This window comes from Callospermophilus lateralis, chromosome 3, assembly GCF_048772815.1.
Source record: "Callospermophilus lateralis isolate mCalLat2 chromosome 3, mCalLat2.hap1, whole genome shotgun sequence".
Lineage (NCBI taxonomy): Eukaryota > Metazoa > Chordata > Mammalia > Rodentia > Sciuridae > Callospermophilus > Callospermophilus lateralis.
Window position 1 is genome coordinate 146842997 of NC_135307.1, and position 23126 is coordinate 146866122.

At 41.8% G+C, this 23126-nt stretch overlaps 1 protein-coding gene across 2 annotated transcripts in view; it reads right to left on the bottom strand.

Moving 5' to 3' along the window:
* Nucleotides 1-23126, bottom strand: part of Pcsk6 (proprotein convertase subtilisin/kexin type 6) — a 186454-nt gene that overhangs the window by 99261 nt on the left and 64067 nt on the right. For both annotated transcript variants that reach the window (XM_076848857.2, XM_076848858.2), the window contains exons 4-6: nucleotides 22637-22780; nucleotides 21045-21121; nucleotides 18423-18511 (exon numbers count right to left, since the gene is read on the bottom strand). In XM_076848857.2, the coding sequence (XP_076704972.2) occupies nucleotides 18423-18511; nucleotides 21045-21121; nucleotides 22637-22780 (310 nt within the window). The remainder of the gene's footprint in view (nucleotides 1-18422; nucleotides 18512-21044; nucleotides 21122-22636; nucleotides 22781-23126) is intronic.

The following is a 23126-nucleotide window of genomic DNA, read 5'->3' on the forward strand; positions in this document are numbered from 1 at the left end:
GGCTGTCTGTATGTATGAAGAATGGTATTCACACACATGAAATAAAGCCTTATAAAATAACTGACACTCATGAATCCTCTATCCAATACAGAACGAGGACATGACCTACTGGGTCCTCTACCTGGGTGTCCTCCTGTGGCCCCCACCTCTCACAGGAAACTGCTCACAGAGTCAGCACTTTGCTGCTAGGAATGTTGGGCTTTTAGATCATTCATCCTATTTCCATTTAAAAATAAGTGTTTTAATACAATTGTGTGTTTAAATATATAGTATAGTTTTGCCTCTACTGGGAATTAGTCCTTTGCTGGTTACACGGATTACAATTATCTCCTAGTGATATCTTGTCTTTTCACTTTGTTTATGGAACCTCTTGATAAACAGCAGTTCTTAATGTGTACGGGTGTGTGCGTGCACATGCTCTGGGGATTGAATCCAGGGCCTTGTGCATGCTAGGCACGTGCTGTACAACAGAGCCACACCCCTCTCCCCAGAGGTCTTTAATTTTAATAATGTTAAGAGCTCATTTCCCTCTGACGATCAAGGGAGTCATAATGGGGCCCAAATCTTCCCTGGGTTTGTTGGCATCTATTGTAAGTTTCCTTTTACAGGCAGGGCAGAGCCACTCTAGCCAGCCACAGCCCCCATGAGCCACAGCACTAGCTCATTGGGGAGAGGAGAAGTCAGGATGGCCACGAGGTTGCTGTCCTTCCCTAGTCTGTCATCTGGGTGCCCAGCATGTCCATCTCCAGGGCTGATTCAGGCACACTAAACCCAGGCACCCAGCTCCCTCAGCCATGAGCCTTCAAGAGGGGCTATAGCCAGTACAGGAAGTTGGTGGTGTGGTGTGGCACAGACATGGTACCTGACAAGACACAAAGCAGCTTACAGTGGGGGAGACAGTTAGGGTCAGGGAGCCCTGGGTGGAGTCTTAAATTTGCATGACCTTGGACTCTCTAAAACTTGTTTTCTACAATATTTATCTGAGGTGGTAGTTGAAAAGACTAAGGAAAGTATAATTTGAGGCCCTGTGTGTGGTCTGGATAGGGTTATATGGTTTGAATGTGTCACCCAAGGGTTTCTATGTGGGCAGCTCAGTGATAAGGAAAAGGAGGAACCTTTAAGAGGTAGGACCTACTGGGAGGTGGAAAGGTCATTGGGGATGTGACCTTGGAAGGAATTTAAGTAGTTCTTGAAGGATCGTGGTTAGGTCCCCAAAAGATGAGTTGTTATAAAGAATGAGCCTGACCCCTGAATTGCTCTCTGGGTTCTTGTCTTATCATGCTCTCTCTCCCTCTTGCATGTGCTCCTGCTATCCACCATAATGTGATGTAACCAAGGGGGCCCTCATCAGGGCCAGCACTAGGCTGTTTGGAATGTCAGCTTCCAAAACTGTGAGCTTAAGAAACCTCTTTTTGGATGGAGTTGTGGCTCAGTGGCAGAGTACTTGCCTAGCATGTGTGAGGCACTAGGTTAGATCCCCACCACCACCACATAAAAATAAACAAATAAAATAAAGGTATTGTGTCCATCTACAACTAAAAAAATAAAAAAGAAAAAAAAGAAATCTCTTTTTCTTTTCAAGTTACCCAGCCTCAAGTATTTAGTTATAGCAACAGAAAACATACTCATATACCCTGGTACCCAGTGCTCCTGGATAAATGGCAGCAGTATTCTTCATGCCTTTCCATTAAGAAATGAACTTTCCATTGTGGTAGACCTTGCTGACCACAAGCAGCCAAAGTCACTTCTGGTGTTCTAGTGTTGAAACTGAACCTGCTATTCTACAACTTGACATACAAGTTGTAGGTGGTAAAATGTCTATTTTTGAACAAGAAGAACACGATGGCAGAAGAAATTCAAAAATATGTAAAACATATGACCAGAATGATTTCCCAACACCTCTCATAATGCTTTTTATCTTGGAAGAAGACTGATGGATGTGTGAGAAAGCAAGCATCATGTATTTAGATTTGAACGGAGCATCTATTTTCCCCAACACTGACAAGTTGCCAACAGAGAAAAGGTAAATATTTTCAGTAGAAACCTGCTGTTCCAACATTAGCTTTAAATGTGACTGGCTCTCTGGAAATGCCAAGGAGAAGAAAAACAGCAATCATTCCTCTAATGAAAAAAGAAAGACCCATTTACTATAAATTGCTGGGTACGAAAATAATTTAGACAAATCATTTTGATGGCAAATTAACTCCCTGTTGTTAGCTTGCTAATGGATTGCTTTTCTGCCTGCTGAATTCAGAGCTCATGGTAGCAAGATAAATTCGCTTGACCTGTCTGTCCACTCTAAGGATGAGGCTGTGGGCACAAGGTGGAAGGAGTGCTGAGAGAAGGAAGATGGTTGCTTTCCTGGGCCTCATGACTTTGGTTGGGGTGAACAAGTCAGATTGCCACTGGGACTTAATCTCCCAATAGACAACCCTAGGTCCCCCTCAGAAGCTTCATCTAGGAAAGAATTAGACAGGTTTGCATCACTTTCAATAATATATGTGTTCCTATTAAATTGCCTAAGCCCAATAATATTTCAAATGCCCCAGGAGAACTTGCTGAAAAGAATGATTTTATAGGTCTCTTGGTAAAGTTAAAAGAAAACACTTTTTTTTTTTTTATAGTGACCCGTCCTTCCTCCTCTTCTACTGTTTCTAATTTATATCTCAACTTTCCAAGTAACCAGCTTACGTTAGGCAAGGCTAACTTACAACATGCAATCGGCCCTCTAACGCAGCACAAGGCATAGTATTTGCACTGAAAACTTTCTGAGCAAGCTCACTGTTAAACGGAACGGGAAGACCACGCACATACATAACCACATGCACACACATAACCACACGCACATACATAACCACATGCACACACATAACCACATGCACACACAGACAGTAAGTCAGCATGCTGCTTGAGTTACTACAGTGTGGAAGAAGGCAGGGGAGCTGGCCATGCAGGGGCCACTTTGTTTATTGAGAAATAATGTGTCTTGCCTTCAGCAAACCCAATGGCAACGCAGGAGCAATGAACAGCAGCAAGTAAAAATTAGATTGTAGCTTCCTGAGTTCGACAAATAGGCCTACCCAACAAATTTTGCTCATTAATCCTGAGTTGATTTTAATAAATTCACAGAGATCTGACCCCCCCTCCCCCCATAAAACTACACTTTGTTCTATAAGCAACCATTCTGGAACAAGAAAAGTTTCAATAATTGTTTTAAAATGCTACAATCCTGTTGGGTACGGTGATGCACACCTGTAATCCCAGTGGCTCAGGAAGCTGAGGCAGGAGGGTTGCAAGTTCAAAGCTAGCCTTGGCAACTTAGTGAGGCCCTGAGCAACTTAGCAAGACCCCATCTCAAAATCAAAAATGGGGGGGGGAAGTATGTAATTCAGTGGTCATATGTCCCTGGGTTCAATCCCGATTACCAAAAAAAAAAAAAAAAAAAAAAGGAAAGCTAAAATCCTAAAAGGTTTCTGACAACTCTCATTAATACTCAAGATAAAAACAGGGCTCTTCAATCTCTAAATATGCTTCCATGCCAAAACCTTAGTCTGGAACCTCCAGGGAACTATGGTGGGCAGAAATATCAAGGCACATGTACATTTAGCACTGTCACATGGAGATCTGCGGTGGGTTACCAACACGCCTCCTGCTCTGCTGCTGGTCTCCTGATGGAGCCGTTCCATCTCCTTCCAGAGATGCACCAGCAAACTCATGGGGAGTCTGTCATGAGATCCTGGGCCAGTGAACATGCGGCCCCTCCTAAGTAGGGTCTTGTGTTCACTGTGTCTTTTGACATTCTGTATTCTGATGCTTTGATATCTAGGTGTTGCTAACCCTGAAGAGACTGTCTCTTTCCAGGAGTAGTCAACTCCTAGGGATGGTTAACAACTCACCCAGGAGCATGTCTTTCAAACCAGCAGATCCAGAGTCTACACTTCCAACCACTTCTTCACTGGGATCTCACAGTCCTGCCATTATTTCCCCACCCTGATGATTCCAGAGGCAGGTATCAAATGATGAGGGACCTCACTGACATCCGGTGCTTCAGGGAGGTGCTGCGTGATGCAGTGTGTCCTATCCTCTTGGGAACTGTGAGTCACAAGTTATCTTTTTAATGAGCGTCAGTCACCTCTCATCAAATGTCCTTGCCAAACCTATATAATAATAAAAACTATGTTTCTCTTTCATACTCAAATCCTGTTGGTTTTTTGAAGAATTGTAAAAGAGAAGCTTTAGCCACCATCTAGAGGGCTGACGTCCTGATCAATTCTTTCATGATCTCTTCACTTGGGAACGAGACTAGAAACATAAATGAACTGCACAGAGACCCAGAAATTCAGTGAGAGCTGAGAGCTCAGGACACAGGGCAGAACAGCATGCTTCACAGACAGATGGAGCACCCACGTGTCTATACCATGAGGATGGGAAGGAACTCCCAAGATGAGTGGTTGAGACAAAGGAAGCCAATGCTTGCCCTGAACTGCCTTCTGAATGAGACAGGCAGACATTGAAGTAAGGCATCACACTATCATGCACAAAGGCCACCTGAGAGTTTATCAATCAGGCCTGAATGTGCTTTCTCCCTGAGTCAGTGCTTCTGCCTGTCATTCTCACATACATCCAAGAATAAAGCTGCCCCTCCCTAGTATTCCTCCTCTCAGGAACCCTGAAGTGTAACCCAGGCATTCTGGAGCCAATCACCTGTTCTCTGGGGCTGCAGCAGTGCAGCCTGGGGAGGGCATGGCCACCAGGAGACAGGGTGAAGGGCAAAGCTGATTCTTGTCCATCTCCTTCTTCCATGGCTCCTGCTCTTCCTAGAGATGCTCAGACCCAGCAGGCAGGGGCCTTCAATAAGAATGTAAGGAATGCCAGGCTTGGTGGCACTTGCCTGTAATCCCAGTGGCTCCAGAGGGTGAGGCAGGAGGATTGCAAATTCAAAGCCAGCCTCAGCAAAAGCGAGTCACTAGGCAAATCAGTGAGACCCTGTCTCTAAAATACAAAATAAGGATGGGGAGGTGGCTCAGTAGCCAAGTACTCCCGAGTTCAAGCCCCAGTACCCTTCCCCACCCCCCACCCCTACCCCCAAAAAAGCACATGAGGAGCAAGGGAAGGGGAAGTGGGAACCCTGTTGTTTCTGAAGGCACTAGATCCTAACATTCTTCAAATCCCTTGCCGAAACCTCCCAGTGCATTTTAAATCCTACTGCAGTTAAAAGTGCACTTGGAGCCTTTGAAGATTAATCTGGAGCTTAAACGGTTCTCTTAAAATGCTCACAAGCCCAAACTGCTTAATGGAAACGCTAATGAGACTGAATTCTGTGACTGAGAATTAACATAATTAACCAATTTATGAGCACAGATTAATTTAGCTGTTATGTACTTAACATTTTCATGTTTACGAAAGGAGAAACATGATTCAGTTCCCCAATCAAAATATGGAGCAAAAACACCAACAGAAACTCAGCTGTTGCCGTTCACTTTTTCTTCCCAGATACAGAGTAAACAGCCTGAAAAGACACATGCCCGCGCTGCATATGCCACAGTAGGCACTTTTCTGCTTCAAATTGTTCGCCAGGCCCGATGGGGTCCTGGCGGCCTCCAGCTGCTGGGCTCCCTTGCTGCACACTCCAGATGCTGCCTGCTCCCATGCAGCTTCAGGGATTGGGTGCCCTGGGCTTGGAATGCTTCTCAGAAGCAGGGCATGCAGTACCAAAAATGCTGTGTGCCCCTGGCACCCCTCCTGCCCCAGGAGAATCTGAATCCTGTTAAGCAGCAGCAGAGGCAAGGAGTAGGCTCATGCTAGCATCTTGGGAGGGGCATTTACCCCTCTGGAGACACCACAGGAAGGAAGGACGTGTCCCAGGGAACTCACCTTGGAGCTCACCTTTCAGGTGAGCTGTGCTGTTGCTGGGTTGATGGGGCTACAAGCAAGTCCCATAGCTGCCCGCCACCCAAGGCAACCAGAAGCAGACACGTTAGGAGGGAAGGAGTATCACAGAAAGTGAGAAGGAGAACTATGTGTAGCACCAGTCCCTTAAAATTTAATTAAAAGACAAAAGGGTTAACAGTGGGAGAGAAAAGAAATGTTAAACAAGCAGAGAGGCTGAGAAAGATGACTACTACTCTCCCTTGCTACCTGTCTATGTTATTCCCATTACCATTCATTTTTAGGCCAGGAGAAAGAAGCAAGGCCAAGTTATGTTTGGAAGGAATATGAATTCTTCCGAGAAAAGCAATGTATCTGCAGACCAAGAAGCTTCCCTTCTGCTTCTGTTTCCAGCCACTGGGCTTGGTGGCAGCTAACCTCATGAGGTCAGTGCTATGCCCTGGCATCAGAAAATTATGACTCTGATAGGGAAGCAAAGGGGAAGGCCAGGCTTCAGGTCAAGTGGCCTGTGTTCACATATTCTCTCTGCCTCCCAGCAGCTGTGTGACCATCAACATGGGGATTCACCCCTCTGTTATTTCCCCCAGTGTTAATTGGATGTAATAAGATGCAACTCACAGAATCGTTCTGAGGATCAGATTCAGGTTGACTCTAAATGCTTGATGTAGCATTTGCATCTAACAGCAGCCAGTGATAGCTACTACTGTCATCACAATAAAAATACTAAGGAGACCAGACCAAGAAGGTGGACCAAGCATACAGCCTATCTCTCCTCTGGGCCCAAATTCCTAGAAAGAATGTTTAAAAGAAAAGTCAGCAAGAGAGATATTCCAAGGAAATATGGAAAGACACAAGTCAATGAGATCAGCAGAGAGATGGAGGCAGCACCTTGGTGGGAAGAGTCTTCTGCTATGGGTGAGCAATTCCAGAAGAGCTTGAAATCCCAAAGACTGAAGTGCAAGGACAGGTAGGCATCAGTGTGACAGCTGGTGGTGGCAGGTCAGCTGTCTACTCTTGCAAGTTGAGCAGTGAGCATCAGTGGGATTTATCCAGAGGTGCATATGGCAAGACAGGGTGGTAGACCAGAGAACCAGGACAGTGTGCCAGGGTTGGGAATTTACCCACCACCCTACCAGAAGGGCAGGTCCAGCAATAGTCCCTTGTCCTCTCACATCACAGGAAGACCCCTGCCATCAGGCTAAACAACACTCACAGCCAAATTGGGATCTGTGAGCAGAAATAAGAGTAGACAACAAAGAATTTGCAAGTATTTGAGAAAAAAACAATATCAAGAATTAACACACACACACACACACACACACACACACACACATATATATATATTCAAGAGACAGAAAAGAACAAGTGGGAAAATAAATACCTTCCAAAATAAGGATCATTAATATGCACAACATGACATAGAATAATACAATAGCTGTTAAAAATCAACAGAGGACTTCTATTTCCAGGGAGACAGCAGACCCTCCTCAGGTATGGGTGCAGGATGAAAGGGCAGCCTGGATGCACACCTTCACCTGACAATAACCAAGTGGTGTCCCTTTTACATTTTCCGTAGAAGCTAAAACAGAAGGTTTAAATGAGACCACGAGTATCATAATACAAATGTACAGGTTTAAAATGAAAATCAGCCATCATCCCAAGGAGGAATGTCTCAGAGGTGTGGAAAAAAGACCATCAATTAATGCCAACACTGGGGAAATAAAAATGTTGGGAAAGTCTGACAGGTTTTATTTATTTATTTATTTTTGTGATACTGGGGATTAAAGCCAGGGGTACTTCACCACCAAGCTACATCCCCAGCCCATTTTATTTTGTTTTATGACAGGGTCTAAACTGCCCAGGCTGGCCTCAAGCTTTCCATCCTCCTGCCTCAGCCTCTAAAGTTACTGGAATTCTAGGCCTGTGCTACCATGCCTAGATAATCTGACAGATCTTAAAGCAAAAATGCTTTAAGTCAGGAGAAAAAAAAAATGTCTTAATGAGTCCTTACAAATATGCTTGTCAGAGTGAAAAAACAGAAAACCTCAAAAAAAAAAAAAAAGAAATGGAAAATGGAACGTATCACAAAAGAAATAGAAGATATAAAGAAAAACCAAATAGAACTATTAGAACTGAAAATACAAATATCAAAATAACTAGTTCAGCTGATTCAGGGGACACACTGAAGGAAAGGTGAACTGAGGAACAGAACAGAAATTGGCAAATCTGAACAACAGAAAGAAAAGATTCTGCTTTTTAAAAATGAACAGGACCTCAAGTATTGTGGGACTATAATGAAGACCTAGAATTCATGTCACTGGAGTCCCAAAAGGAGATGAAGAAGAGGGAAGGGGGAGGGCTGGAAAAAATAAAGAAATAACAGCTAAAGACTGTTCAGATTGGTAAGAGACATAAACCTATGGATTCAGGGGGCTTTCCTTCTTCTCTTGAATTTTCTACATTATGTTTGATGCTTAAAGTAAAAAATTTTAATACTGTTTGATGTGGTTCTAGAGTGTATATTTAAGAAAATTATATGTATCATAAATGGGGGAGGATAATGAGCTGTAAAAAAAGATAAGGTTTCTACCCCTCACCTGACCTGGTGAAATGACAACAGGCACTCTGTATTAAGTTACATGCATATCACATACCTAGAGAAGCCACTAAAAAGACCACACAGAAAGATATGGCCAAAAAAAGGAAACTATTTCCAACAATAAGATAAGCCAAACGGGAATTCTAAAATGCATTCATATAATCTCAGGAATGCAGAGAAAGCAAAAAACAGAAGCGAAAAATACAGAAAACAAAAGATAAAATGTCAGACTTAAGCCCTAACACACCAATAATGATAGTAAACATAAATAGCCTAAATATAGTGCAATTAAAAGACATAGATTGAAAAAAAAAGATGTAGATGGACAGTGTGGATTTTTAAATGTATACTCAACTGTATGGTATCTACAGGAAACTCAGGTTGAATGTAATAATTTAGGCAGGTTGAAAGTAAAAGAATGGCAACTACTAATCAAAGGAAAGTAGGAGTAACTAAATTAATATCAGATAAAGTGAACTCCAAAGCAAAGGAAATCAGCAAAGAGAGAGACCCCTTATCAGCAACACTAGATACCAAAGACCATGAAACAATGTTTCAAAATTCTTAGCGAAGATTATTTTGAATTTAAAATTTAAATCCAGTCAACTTTGTAGGAAGAAAGTAAAGACAATTTTAGACTTCAAGGACTCAAAAAACTTTTACTATTTATAAAACTATCCATCTGTATAGCAAGCACTCAAACATATCTCTTAAAGAATTAATGATTTACCAGATTAGAAAAATCTAGTAAAAATTTTTTAAATCACCTAAAAGAGCTTAGAAACAATGGTAACCAAGGAAACTGGTCACTGTTACAGTTTAGCTCACGTAATTGTTGATATATAATGTAAAACTATTAAAAATAATACGGAGCTAAAATCTTGGATGAGTTGTGTGCATGTATGAATGTGAAACAATGAATACACTATTATGTATAATTATAGTGCACCAATAAAAATATGGGGGGAAAGGTCCTGAATGAGGTGAGGGGAGAGAGGAGATGATGGCAAAGATAAGTGTAGCTGTGATGAGGTTCTTGCTTTGCTCAGGAGAAGGTGGTAAGTACTGATTAATGTTAATCATAGAGAAATAGAAACTCGAACCTATCTGTTTCAAGGTCATAGAAAAGCAGAATTCAAATGTAAAAATTTCAACCCATTTAAAGGAAAAAAAGTAAAGAAGAAAAAAGGAAACTATTTCCAACAAAAGGATGGTAAGCTTATACATGTTTATAATACACACATGAAATAAAAATATAAAAACAAAAGGTAATAACAGATATAAATCCTAATATGTATGAAATCAGCATATGTAAGAATATATCAAATTCTCCCATTAAAGAGAATCTTCATTTGTACTTAAAAATCAATCCATCCATCCAGACACATGCTGCTTTAAAAATAAGGGTTAAGAGGATGAAATATATTACTATCAGCCAACGTATAATTGAAGTTAAAAAACAAAAGACACAGAAAGGATTTTTATATTGATTTATAGGTTTGTTACACCAAGAGGCATCTTTAATACACCTTGTAACATATGTATGAAATGTACACAGGAAAAATTAAAAGACACTGACAATTCTGTAATTATTTTGGAGATCAATATACCTTCTAAGAAATTGATAGGATAGACAAAAAAAAAAAAAAAAAAAAAAAAAAGAATGACTCCAGAAATTGTGAATAAGCTTGATTAAAAACTGGTGACAAATGCTGATGCCTGGAAGAACCAGGCAGGCAGGGAAATGGACTAGGAATCCAGGCTCATTAACAGAGTGGACGGCAAACTGTCCTTTAAGTAGGAGCAGCTGCCATGCAGATTCAGCTAACCACTGCCATATAGGAGTAAAGGCTGAGCATGGCCAAAGCTTTTGATTTTTTTTTTTAAGAGGAGGCACAAATCCATGTTTTTTACATAAAATCTCTTGATTTATGAATGTTTGTTCAACTTAAAAAAAAAATCATGAGGGTCAAACAAAGCACATCTGTAGGCCGAAGGCAGCCCGTGGACGACCAGCTGCAACCTCTAATCTAATATAAATATAGATCTTTGTACTCAAAAAGCATAGATTAAAAATGCTCTTTAAACATCCATTGCAATATGTATAAAAACCAAACGTGTGTTAGGCCACAAAGAAATTCTCAATAAATTCCAAAAGGCAGAAACTACATAGAACAGTCTCTGATCTCAATGCAATAAAGTTACAAATTAGCAACAAAAGGAACACCAAAAAAATTTTATCCAGTTGGGAAATTTCATAAATCACTTTGAAACAATTCCTGGTTTAAAGGGAACAGTCAAAGCTGAAATTAAGAAGTTTTCAGAAATGAATAGCAAAAAGAGCATGATACAGTTAAACCAGTGATATGTGTCAGAGGAAACATGTGTGTAACATTTATTTATTTACTAGGATACATAAAAGCCTAAAAAGAATAAGCATTCCATTTAAGGAGTCAGGAAGAAAAAAAATAATAAAATTTTAAAAATTGAAGGAACTGATAAACAAGGAAAAACAGAAATTCATGAAACAGAAAGCAACGAAAAGCAGTTAAAAAACAAACTAGTTCTCTGAAAAAAAACATTTTTAGGAAGCCACAATTTTTCATTGATCAAAGAGAAAAGGAGCAAGATCATAAATAAGATCAGGAACAATTATAACTACAAATATGGAGGGTATATTTTTAAATTATATGAATATGATCTTAAGTTTATGGGTATATTTAGAAACTAGAGAAATTGTTGATTTTTTAAAGGAAAATTTCATTATCAAAATTTCCCTTAGAATAAAAACCTAATAGACCTAGTTCTTTAATTAGTCAGTATATCCAGGAAGGTTGATTAAACAGTTCTATCAACATTTAAAAAAACAAAAAACAAAAAAACCAGTCAATGTCTATGATATGTGAACTGTTTCAGAGCCCATTAGAAGACAGAAAGTTTCCTAATTCATTCCACAAGACCAATGTAACTCTGACACCCAAACTTGAGACATGTCAAAAAACAGAAACCACAGTTCAATCTATAAATAAAATGAAAAACGATATATAAAATATTACCAATTGAATATTAAAAGAAAATATTCATAATTATTATTCCAAGAACTTATTCCAAGAACAAAAGAAATTCCAGCGTTAGGAAATCTATTAATGTGATTTACTACAATAAACAGATTAAATACTAAAGGCAAAAACCAATATAATTATCTCAAAGACTTAAAAAAGAGCAGGTAATAAAACTCAACATCCATTCTTTATTGAACTGCTTAGAAATCTAGGAATATAGTAAAATTTTCTTAATTTGGTAAAGGCCTTCCTACATATAAGAAATCTACAGAAGATATCTACAAATTCTATAAAACTAGAAGCATTCCTGTATGCATCAAATAAATCAACAGAACCTAGAGCTATCATTACTCAGTATTCATCATGAGTCCTTATATTTTGAAATAAGGCATGAAAAGATATGAAAGTTACTAATACTAAAGAGGTAAATCATCATTTTATTTACATATAGTTATTATTTATGACAATCTAGAAAAGAGACTTAAATGTAAAACAGTGGCACCAAGAGTGTTCAGTCAGGTAGCCAGAAACAAAAATCAACACACAAAAATCAAAAACTTTCCTAAATTCATTTCAATATTGACCCATTAAAATATAATCTTAAAACCAATCAACCTAGATATAAACCTAATAAGAAGTGTGTAAGATCAATGGAGAAAGTAAGAAAACTTTTTTAAATGGTGTAAAAGAAGACCTGAATAAATAAAAACATACCATGTTCCTGGGTGGGAAGACTCAATATTGTAAGGATGTCAATTCTCCCCCAATTAATCTATAATTTCCATGCAATCCCAATCAAAATCCCAACAGGATTATTTATGGAACTTGACAAGCAGATTCTCAAGCTCATCTGAAAGAGAAAATGTGCAAGAATAGCCAAGAAAATTTTGAAAAAGAATCATGAGAAAATTGTCCTATCAATTATTAAAAAAGCAAGAAAAAAATTCTTCTAAACTATAACAAATGAGTGGTATTATCAGGGCTTAAAAAGAAACAGTCTAATAAACCTAAAGGAGGATCCAGTATCCTTGGGGAAACTGGGATGGAATAAGGGCAGCCCATGGAGATTACGGAATATGAATTTTGGGGGGAAGTTAGATCTCTCCTTCATAGATATATATTCTATTGGATTGGAAGCTAAAAAACAAAAACATAAAAGCTTTAAGATAAACCCTTGTTCTAAAACTAAGGTTTTAGAGGAAGTAAGGGAGAATCAGTTTATCACCCTGAACTTTTCTAAGCTAGATCCTAAACCCCAGAATCAGAAAAGAAGGTGAACAAATTTGACATCATAAATTTTCTTTTTTTTAAAAATGAAGTATTAAGTATAGAAAAGGTGCACAAATCATCCATGTGCAACACAACTTAATAAAAAGTTTAAATTTCTCTAAAATGAAATACATTAAGGACTCCCAGTTACACAACACAGAGAATCCCACTCTCCTCTCTGAAAACAAAGACTATAACATATGCCCCCAGAGATCCCTGAGAACACACACTTTCTCCCCGTCAGAGGTGATTAACACAGTGGCAGTATGACTGGTGATGCTAGGGATGTGGTGGTTCATAAGATATAATTTGGTCAGTTCCACTGCTTCATCTTAATTATTTTTATGTGATAAAATTTAAAAGAAATGTGATTTTATAAAGAAAGTTTTTAAAAAATTCCACTTGTATGAATATGTACTCAAGTTTTTAGGAGGTTATCTGTGGTGATTTTAAACTATACCCATAAATTCTCTGACACTTTTCCATCCAAAAAGAGCAGCCAAGTTTCTTTCCCTTTGGGGGTATGTTAGACTCAATGATACATTTCTAATGATCAGTATAGCTGAAGAGACAGTGAGCAACTTCTGAGACGAGGTCACAAAAGACATTGTTGTTTCCTCCTTAGTTTCTATCCTGAATCATCTGAAACAAGGGGAAGCTAGCTCCAATATCATGGGGATCCTGGAACAACACCATAAAGAGGTCACATGGTGAGGAATCAATGCCTCCCCTCAACAGGAAGGAATTGAAGCACCTAGCTAACAGCTACCTAAGTGGCACTTCTTGGGAGTAGATCCTCCAGCACTAGTCCGGCCTTCAGATTACGGTCATAGTCAAAAGCTTCATTATAACTGTGTGAGCAACCCTGAGCTAAACCATTCAGCTAAACCACTCGGTGTGAAATAACCAATGTTTGTTGTTTTAAGGAGCTATATTTTGGAATGATTGTCATGCAGCAACGGATAACTAATACACAAATCTGTTTGGTAAAGAAATATAAACCACTAGTTTTAGTTTTAACAAGGGCAGAGTAGTTCATACCATAGTGACTCTTCAAAATATGATAATTATTAGCTCTGGAAAAAATATTTGTTTTAAAAAAATCATAAGGACACTGGAGAGTAATCAGATGAAGGCAAGATTTAGTACTTGAAAGAAGGAACCATACTTGGTTATGATCTATGTTTAGATGACTTTTCCCCAGCAGGAACTTCCATTTCTCTTGGTGTCGAGAGGCTAGAACTCAACCAGGAAAGTGTAATCTTATTCACCTGAGATGTCAGGGAAAGGTTTTAGGAACCGTCAAAGAGGAGAAAAGGAGAGAGCTATAGAGAAAGACACATAGATTCCCCTCAACCACCTGGCTGACCCTGAACTAGACATGTTTGGGCAACACTCTAAAAAAGTCCAGGATGGAAACAACAGTTAAAAGGCTAAATGATCTGGGCAGATATGTCAGCTGCTATCTACTGCAGTGGAATCAATTTAGAGACTGAATTTTGGTAAGTTAGAGATTTGATAAATATTTCAGGTTTTCCATTGAAATACCAAAAGGGTCATGGCAGAGGAATAAAGACTATGTGCCTGAGCGACGGGATTCTCCCCGAGGTAAGGGCAAATCAGAAAGAGACCAACCATTAAAAAAAAGGATAACCAAGAATTTTAAATTTCAAATTTAAATGACTGCTAGAACAAAATTACACAGTACTCAGGAAAAGACAACAGAATCCAAAATCTCTGCAATGTGGCATAAAAATGTCTAGTAGACAATAAAAAGTTACTACTTATGTGCAGAGTAACTTATATACTTATGTGAATATGAGACCCATTCAGAGTAAAATCAATCATTAGAAACATACAACTGACCTAGATACTGGAATTAATACATAAGACTTAACAATAACTCTTACAAACATGTTAAAGAGTTTAAAACAAAAGACAGATATAATGAATGCAGAGATGGGGAATCTCTGGAGAGATTTGGAAATGGTTAGAAAAAAAAAAAAAGAACCAAATGGAGTTAATGGAGAGAAAAACCATAAGAGAAAAGCACAGTATCTGAAATTTAAAAAAATCATCATATGGAATTAAGAACATATTGGATACAACAAAAGAAAAAATTAGTGAACCTGAAGATAGTGCAATAGAAATCACCTCATTAATAGCATATAAAGAAAAACGGATTTCTGAAAATGAGCAGAGCCTCAATAACCTGTGAGGTGTATCAAGCAGTCAAACACTGTATCTGATGTCCAAAGACGGGTGAGATAAAATGAATTAAGAAATATTTGAAGAAAATGGACAAAATGTTTTCCAAATCTGATTTGGAACAAATAAACAAAAAACAACCCACTAAGAAACACAGCAAAACCCAAGCGGGAATAAGGTGAAGAAAGTTATTTAAAACGACACTATGGTCACAGGCAGAGCATGGATAGAAATTCTATAAAAGCAGCCAGAGGAACAAAACATATTGTATAAAGGGAAACAGTGATAAGGATTACAACTGACTCATCAGTGGATATCAGGAGACCAGGGAATAACATGGTTACAGTGTGGAAAGAAAAGCACTCCGTGTGCAGCAAAATGAAGACGCAGACACTTTCAGATAAAATCCGAGAGAATTTCTCACCAGCTGGGAGGACAAACTTCAAAATATGTTAAAAGAAATCCTTCAGAATGAAGAAAAATGGGAACAAGATGAAAATCTGAAGTTAGAGAAAGCAAGGAAGAGAATGGTATATGGGTAGGAAACTATATTTCTTTTCAGTCAATTGAGTGTTTAAAGGAAGAAGAACAGCAATGCACTGTGGGTGTCTAACATGGGGAATGAAAAACATGACAGTGACAGCCAGAGGATGAGAGTGGGTGTGAACTGGAACAACGTGCTTTGGAGCCACACATTATACATAAGTGGTGCACCATTAATTCCAGATAGTCCGGGATAAATTAGGATGCACATAATCTCCTGAGCAGCAGTTGGAAAAAATAAATAAGGATCTAAAGAGGTATAGTTCCAATATCAGCTGCAGAGACATCTCAGAAAGATTCCTTGCTATGTGCAAGCACACTAAAGGCAGGAGGCTTTCCCATGATGGGTGCTCAAAGGTTTCGGCCCAGGGGTGACTTTGAGGGAGCGGCAGGAGGATAGGGTGGTTGTCTCTGTGGAGGCTGAAACTTTGGAGCCTGGTAGTCACAGGTTCCTTGGATCAAGGGCAGCCTCAATTCCACACATGTCTTCGCATGGTCCAGCCACACTTCCTGTCCCCTGTCTCTGAATAGTACCCTCCCTCCCAGCTCCATGTGGCAGACTCCACTGTTTCCTTAGCCTTCCGTCCATTTGCAGCCAAATTCTTCCACAGTGCTCAAGCCGCGCCCCAGGCCTTCACTGGGGCCTTGCCCTGCAGCCCCATGTCTGCCCCTCTCATTTCAATGGTTGGTCCTGTACTGGTTTCCATGTTGGTACGGTGCATCCTAAAGACACGCTAAGCTCCTGGAGGTCCCGAATTGTGTCATTTCCATCTTCTCTCCTTCAGTGGCAAAGCCATAATTATACATGTGTCATGTGCTTAAAGGTATTCCATCTATTAATTTAAAAATATTCCTGTTCTTAAGCCCTGCAAGTGGAGGCACTCTTTCTCTAGAATCCGCAAAATTTATGTTTACAATTTTGCAGTGAGTGTCAAGGTAGGAAATAATAACCAGCTATATTAACTGAGCATCTTCTGTGAAAGATGCTGTATGTACACTGTTCCCCATGACTCCTCCTTACAATCTTACCTACCTGCGTGACCCCAGAGAGTCCTCTAAGTCAGCATTCTCAAATTGCCATTTGTAGACCAATCCTGTGATTATCTTGTTATACTGCACATCCTGGCTGACAGATCTGGTATGGAGCAAAGATTCTGTATTCCTAACAGAGCCCAGATGATGTCCAGGCTGCCAGTCTAGGGACTTTGAAGGGCAAGGCTCAAAAAACTCCAAAGGTGGGGTTGAAGCAAAACAAATCACTTCTATTCTCTCTGTGAGAATTTCAGCAGGAGGGAGAGAGGAGTTCAGGGGCTCCCTGCAGACTGAGCCCTGAGGCAGTGCTGGTGCACTTGACAGCTGATTTCATCCTCACAACAAACCTGGAGAGGCAGCTGCATCACCACAATCCCTCCACCCAGTGAAGAAACAGGCTCAAAGACGTTATATAAGCTGTCGAAGGACACACAGCCATTAAATAGTGGGAATGGGCTTGCTGCCCAGGTCAGCATGATTCTACAACTCAGGGGAGACTTCTCAGTGGTCTTTAGTCATCGTCAAAGACTCCAGAGAGAACTATACATCTCAGTATAAAATAACTATCATAAAATTGGGAGGCCAGTTGATAAGTCTCTTCATTTACTCTTCAGAATACATCCTTTGGGTGTTAATTCTGTCATGAAGTGATAATCCCAGAGAGGCAGAGAATCTTTATTAAGTAAAAGCTGGGGATCATTTTTTGGAAACTCAAGGACTGGGTCATCCAGGAAACCCCTGGCCCAACTTCCCTACCTTGTGCTGCTCATATGTGGAACTGAGGAGGCTACAGCCATCGAAATGAGCAAGTGCACCTTCCAACAGAGGTGGACAGGCCTCCCAGGTGAGACCAGCAGTCTCAAGCCTGCCTGGCACCCCTGTCCTCTGCCTCCACCTGCTCAGTGATAGGTACTTAGTGGGCACTTCAGGACACTTGGCAACTGAATTGCCACACTGTTGGACTCCAGTGGGGAACAGAAGGACATGTTAGCCTTTGCTCCAAGGCCCCATCCTAAAAAGGGGCACTTGACTTACCATGTGAGAAGCCAAAAAACAAAGGCAGATGCACCTGGGGTCAGGTAGAGGAAAAGTGGACCCCAGGGAACAAGATGGGGCTGGGGGGTGGGGTTCTCTTCACCGAGATCAGTGGGCATGAAACGGTTTATGCCACAGGTGGACTGATTCAATGGAAAACCAGGGACAGGCTGGGAAGGGAAGGAATCATGTAAGCCTAGGTATGAACAAGAAGACTGGACATGTCCAGGGGAAACTATGACAAATGTCTTTTGGCTATAGTCAAGGGACAGGAGCAGGTGCTGGGAGGGGGAAGCATGGGGTCATGGGTGCTGGGAGCAGGTTTCCTAGACTCTGACCTGGGGAAGGCATCCCAGAAGAGACAACCTGTGAGCAAATGCTTCATAGAAGTGGCCAGGATGCTTGAATGGAAGTGAGGAACAGGGAAAGACTAAGTCTATCTGGGAGCCACCAAAGGCCTGGGAGCACCCAATGCAGGCTTTCAGAAGGGGTGGTCTGATGGCGGAAGGTGAGCCAGCGGCCAGGCTAGTGGGACCACAGTAGAGAAAGAGGGCAGCGTTCTGGTGGAACCTGGGATGGCTTTTCAGTAAAACAGTGAGCCTTTTCTCTGTCTCAAGGCCCCAACCACTCTGTGGGCTGCCTGGGCCATGGCGCAGCTGGTACTGCTGCTTCTACCCCAGGGTCCTGACATGCCTAGGGCCAAAGGAGTGAAGCTGCCAAGCCTGCAGACAGGGAGCTCTCCAGGGGGGCCCCTCCGCCCTGGGGCTGCGCGCTCCCAGCCTTACCTCCTATTTTTGCATTGTATGCTATGCCCACGATGCAGTAAGAGTTGTTGGCCGAAGCAGCAACTTCCCCTGCGCAACGGGTGCCGTGTCTGAAGCAAAGGAAAAAAAACAAAGTGAGGCCCCAGCCCAGCCATTGTTAATGAATTCCACACACTGCTCAGTTCTCCTGCAACAGGCCAGTTGTCCCTGTGCCAAGGGATGCTGGTGAAGCCCATTTTCTGCATCCCCTGTCCACCACACCACACCAGGGGGGAGGTCCCTGCAGGAAGCAGCCAGCAGACTCTGCCCAGCCCTTCCTGCTACCACACATAGTGAGCATTTGCTCACAGGTTGTCTCTTCTGGGATGCCTCCCCCAGGTCAGAGTCTAGGAAACCTGCTCCCAGCACCCATGACCCCATGCTTCCCCCTCCCAGCACCTGTCATTGGCTCACTGCCATTGCCATTCACCGGGGTGGCCCCACCTACCCACCCACCCCCGGTCTCAGCTCTGTGTTTCCTGTGACTAACACCAAGGCCCTTGGCACACACAGGTCCAGTGTTAACGCCTGGCTGACTGGTGGGATGAAAGGAAGGACGAACAGGCACTTGTTTGTCCCCTGTCACCTTCAACACTATGCTCATCCTGGACAGCCCTCCCACCATTTCTGTGGCCATTTAGCAGGAACTGAGGAAGAATACTCCAAATTGAACACTCAATAACAGCAGGAGGACAATGAAGAAATTACCAGAAAAACAAATTGCTTTACTTTGTAATGACCCCATTCTCCATTGTGCCACAATGGGTCAGTTCCCCCAGCAGAGGCCAAAATATGGGTGACTCTAAACAACACATCTTTGAGAAGAGTGCACAGGGGATGAGAATCGTTGATTCAAATTTAAAACCGCCTGGTAAAAATGGCCCTGGGTCTGCATGCCAGCCTTTGCAAGGGACTCATCTGTCCTTCTCTGGAACTCTCACTGCCCCATGGCCACGGCCACTTAAGGGGTCACATAGCTCAATGGCTTAAGCTGGGATTCAATCCCGCCCTTCAAGGGTCACTGCATGGGATATGGATCATGCCTTCCTGTTCCCCGATGTGTGACCAGGAAACAGGCCCATTTGCCCCAGGCGTCCTCACTGCTGGGCCGGAAGGGCACCTTGGGACATGAGTCAGGGAAAGCAGCCCTCGTGGCTGGGCCTCTACAGCCTGTAGTGCAAAACAGAGCAGCCCAGCCAAGTCTCCCTGCACAGTACTGTGTGGTCATCAGGGTTTTTGTTCTTTTGTTTTAAAATGGGGTCTTACTATGTTTTCCAGGCTGGACTTGAACTCCAGGGCTCAAGAGGTCCTCTCACCTCTGCTTGTTGAATAGTGGGGTCTACAGAATAGTACCACTGTGCCAGGTGTGGGCACTGGGATTTGAACCTTGAAATCAATCAACTGCAAGCTCACATACCTTTGCTATAGTGTAGATTCTGAAAGTCCCCCAAAGGCCCATGCATAAAGGCTTGGTCCCCAGCGTGGTGCTTGGGAAGTACTGTGAACTTCAGGAGCAGGGGCCTTGTAAAAGAAGACTAGGTAATTGGGAGCACATCTCTGCAGAGGATTATGGGACCCTAGTCCCTCCTTCTTTCCCCTTTTGCTTCCTGGTTCATGAGGTGAATAGTTCTGCTCCTGCCACGATGTGCTGCCTCAAACACAGGCTCAAAGCAATGGAGCCATTTAATCATGAACTTGAACCTCCAAAACTATGGGCCAACTTCACTTTTCTTTAGAAACTGGTTATCTCAGGTATTTTATTCTAGTGATGAAAAGCTAATGAACACAACCCTGGTGAGGGGACACACATGAGCAAGCACAGAAGGGAAAGAAGAAAGGGCCTTTATTATTTTCCTCTAAATATTTTTGAAGAATGGTAAGAACTCAGGGCATAGGGCATGCTGACAAGGAAGGACAGTCAGCACAGCAAATGAACTCCCGGCACAACTGCAGGGCTGATCCCCCCAAGAGATCAGGTGACCTGTGCAATGTAGATAATCCCTGTGGCTTCCTGTGCATTCTTCAGCCACTGTCTCCTCACCCCCAACAGCTATGTGAAGTGGGTATGTCATCTCCATGGAAAAGCCTCGAAGGCATTATGACTCAGTGTCTCAACCATGTCCTTTAATGTACACAATGCCACATAGCCAGGGAGTAGATGAGCTGGGATCTGAACCCAGGTTTGTCCAGCATTGCTTGTGCCCTCCCATCTTGCTCAAAAGGTGAAAGATGGAGTCACAAAAGTTCAGACAGGTGACCCATGTGCTCAGATAGACCAGATTGATATGTAACAGTGAAGGAGATCATTAGACTCCCTAGGGATAATTCTTCTAAAATATTCCAAGGAGAGTGGTACCAGGAGCAATGCTAAAATGCATTGTTAGCTGAGTAACACAGGTGACACCCCCCCTAAAGAAAGAGGCTAACTCCACAGAAGTCACTTGTGCCCAAGGGGCTGTGCTAGGCATGGCTTCTGACTCCTGGGTCAGCCCTCAACAGTGCCCAGGCCGCTGGAGCGACACCTAAGCCCTCCACCTCTTCAGGGGCAACCACAATAGCAACCGCGGAGAGAACAGAGAAGCAAGGGGAGACAAAGGGACGCACTTATTTTCATTGCTGGCATCATAGCGTGGAGATGGGTCATAATCGTTCCCGTTGACATCATAGCTTGCGTAGGAATCCTAGGAATTAAATCTTAGTGAGTAAAGAGCAATGGCATAAAATATTACAGTATCCTTGAAAATTATTTTTATGCCTGCCTTGGAAAATAAAACTATACAGTTTCTCTCTTATATTATTTATAATTATATTATTAAAATGTATAATAATATAAATTATGTGATATTGATACATATGTGATGGTAAAATATACCTAACATTAAATTTATCGTTTTAACCATTTTAAGTGTATGGTTCAGTGATAGTAAGTACATTCACATGGCTGTGCAACCATCTCCACCTTCATTCTCCAGAACTTTCCTTCTTCCCAAACTGGAACTCTGTATCCACTCTACACTGACTCTCCATTCCTCCCTCCTCAGCCCCTGGCAACCACCACTCTGCTTCCCATCTCTGTGAATTTGGCAACTCTTCATTCTTCACATAAGTGGAATCATACAGCGTTTGATTTTTTGTGATGGGCTTATTTCACTCAGCACAACATCCTCAAGTTTCAACAGGGTTGACTGTGTGTCAGACTTTCCTTAACTTTATATTTAATGCATAACGTTTTTCCTCTACATACGTGTAATAATAGTAGTCATATAATTTGGATCCTCCTTTGAAAACATATCACAAAAGCTTTCCAGTATTACTGACAGTCTTCAAAACTCAATTAGAAAGGCTATACAGTTATCTACTAAGTATGTGTAATTTAATCACTGTTAGATGCCCAGGTTCCTTATAGTATTTAATGTTTTTATTGCATTTATTATGTGCCAGGCTTTCTTGTTTACATATATGAACTCATTTCATCCTTATAATAACCCTATAAGATAATCCTCTTATTAACCCCATTTTATAGACAATGAGGCTGAGGCACAGAGAAGTTAAGCAACTTGGACAAGATCTCAGCTGGTAAGTCACAGAGCCAGGATTGGAACCCAGGCTGTCTGGGTCCAGAACCCATGATTTTAGGCTCTCTCTCTCTCTCTCTCTCTCTCTCTCTCTTTTGTACTAGAGATTGAACCCAGGACCTTGCACATGCTAGGCAAGCACTCTACCACTGAGCTACACTCTCAGCTCTTTATATTTTATTTTGAGACAGGGTTTTACTAAGTCATCTAGGCTGGCCTCAAATTTGTGACCCTCCTGAGTTGCTGAGATTGTAGGCGGGCACCACCACACCTGGCTCAAAGCCCATGTTTAAACATGGTCCATGTAGCTACTCTCTATATGATGAACACCTCTATGTAGGTGCTTCTCAGTTCTTCAGTTTCCATTCCTAGAAATATGTGTGACTCCTCAGACATGTAGGTAAATCACTCTGAAATACCTTCTCTGGCTAGGACAGTAGTAGGTGGCAGGATGGTGATTTACCCAGTGCTCCTCAGCACAGTGGGGTTTTTGCAATTTGTTTTTGCCTAATTTAATGGGAACTAAGGGTGAAAATCAATTTGTTGTTTTTTAAATTTTGCATTTATTTAATGACGACCATGGTTGAACATCTTTGCTCTCAGTTCCAAGGCGAGACTTACGTAATTTGGAGCCAGGTCTGGGTGATTTCTCTCTATGCCATCATCAAGGATGGTGACCACCACATTCTTTCCTGTGTAGCCCCGCTTCCATGCCGCCTGGACATTCATTTCTGACCGGCATCGGCTGTTCTTGTCGCCACAATGCTGTATGCACAGAAGACACAAAGCCCCCGACGTGGACACTCCTGACGTACAATGGACATACCGTGTAGACCAGCAGAGAGGTGATTACGCTTGCAACGAGTAACAGGAAACAGCAGCCCCTGCCTTAGGCAGGTGAGACACTCTTCCTCCCACCTAGACCCAGGATGAATAAAGGTGGGGGTTCCCCTGGCTTTTTCTGCACCTGACAATTATCATTTTCCTCAGGCATCACCTCCCAGAAGGGGCTCTGTCCAGGGCAAGTCTTCACCATGCTGTTAGACCTACACCCTGCATCAAATCACTTCCCTGTTCACTTCCACATATTTAAAGAGGGGAAAAAAAAAAA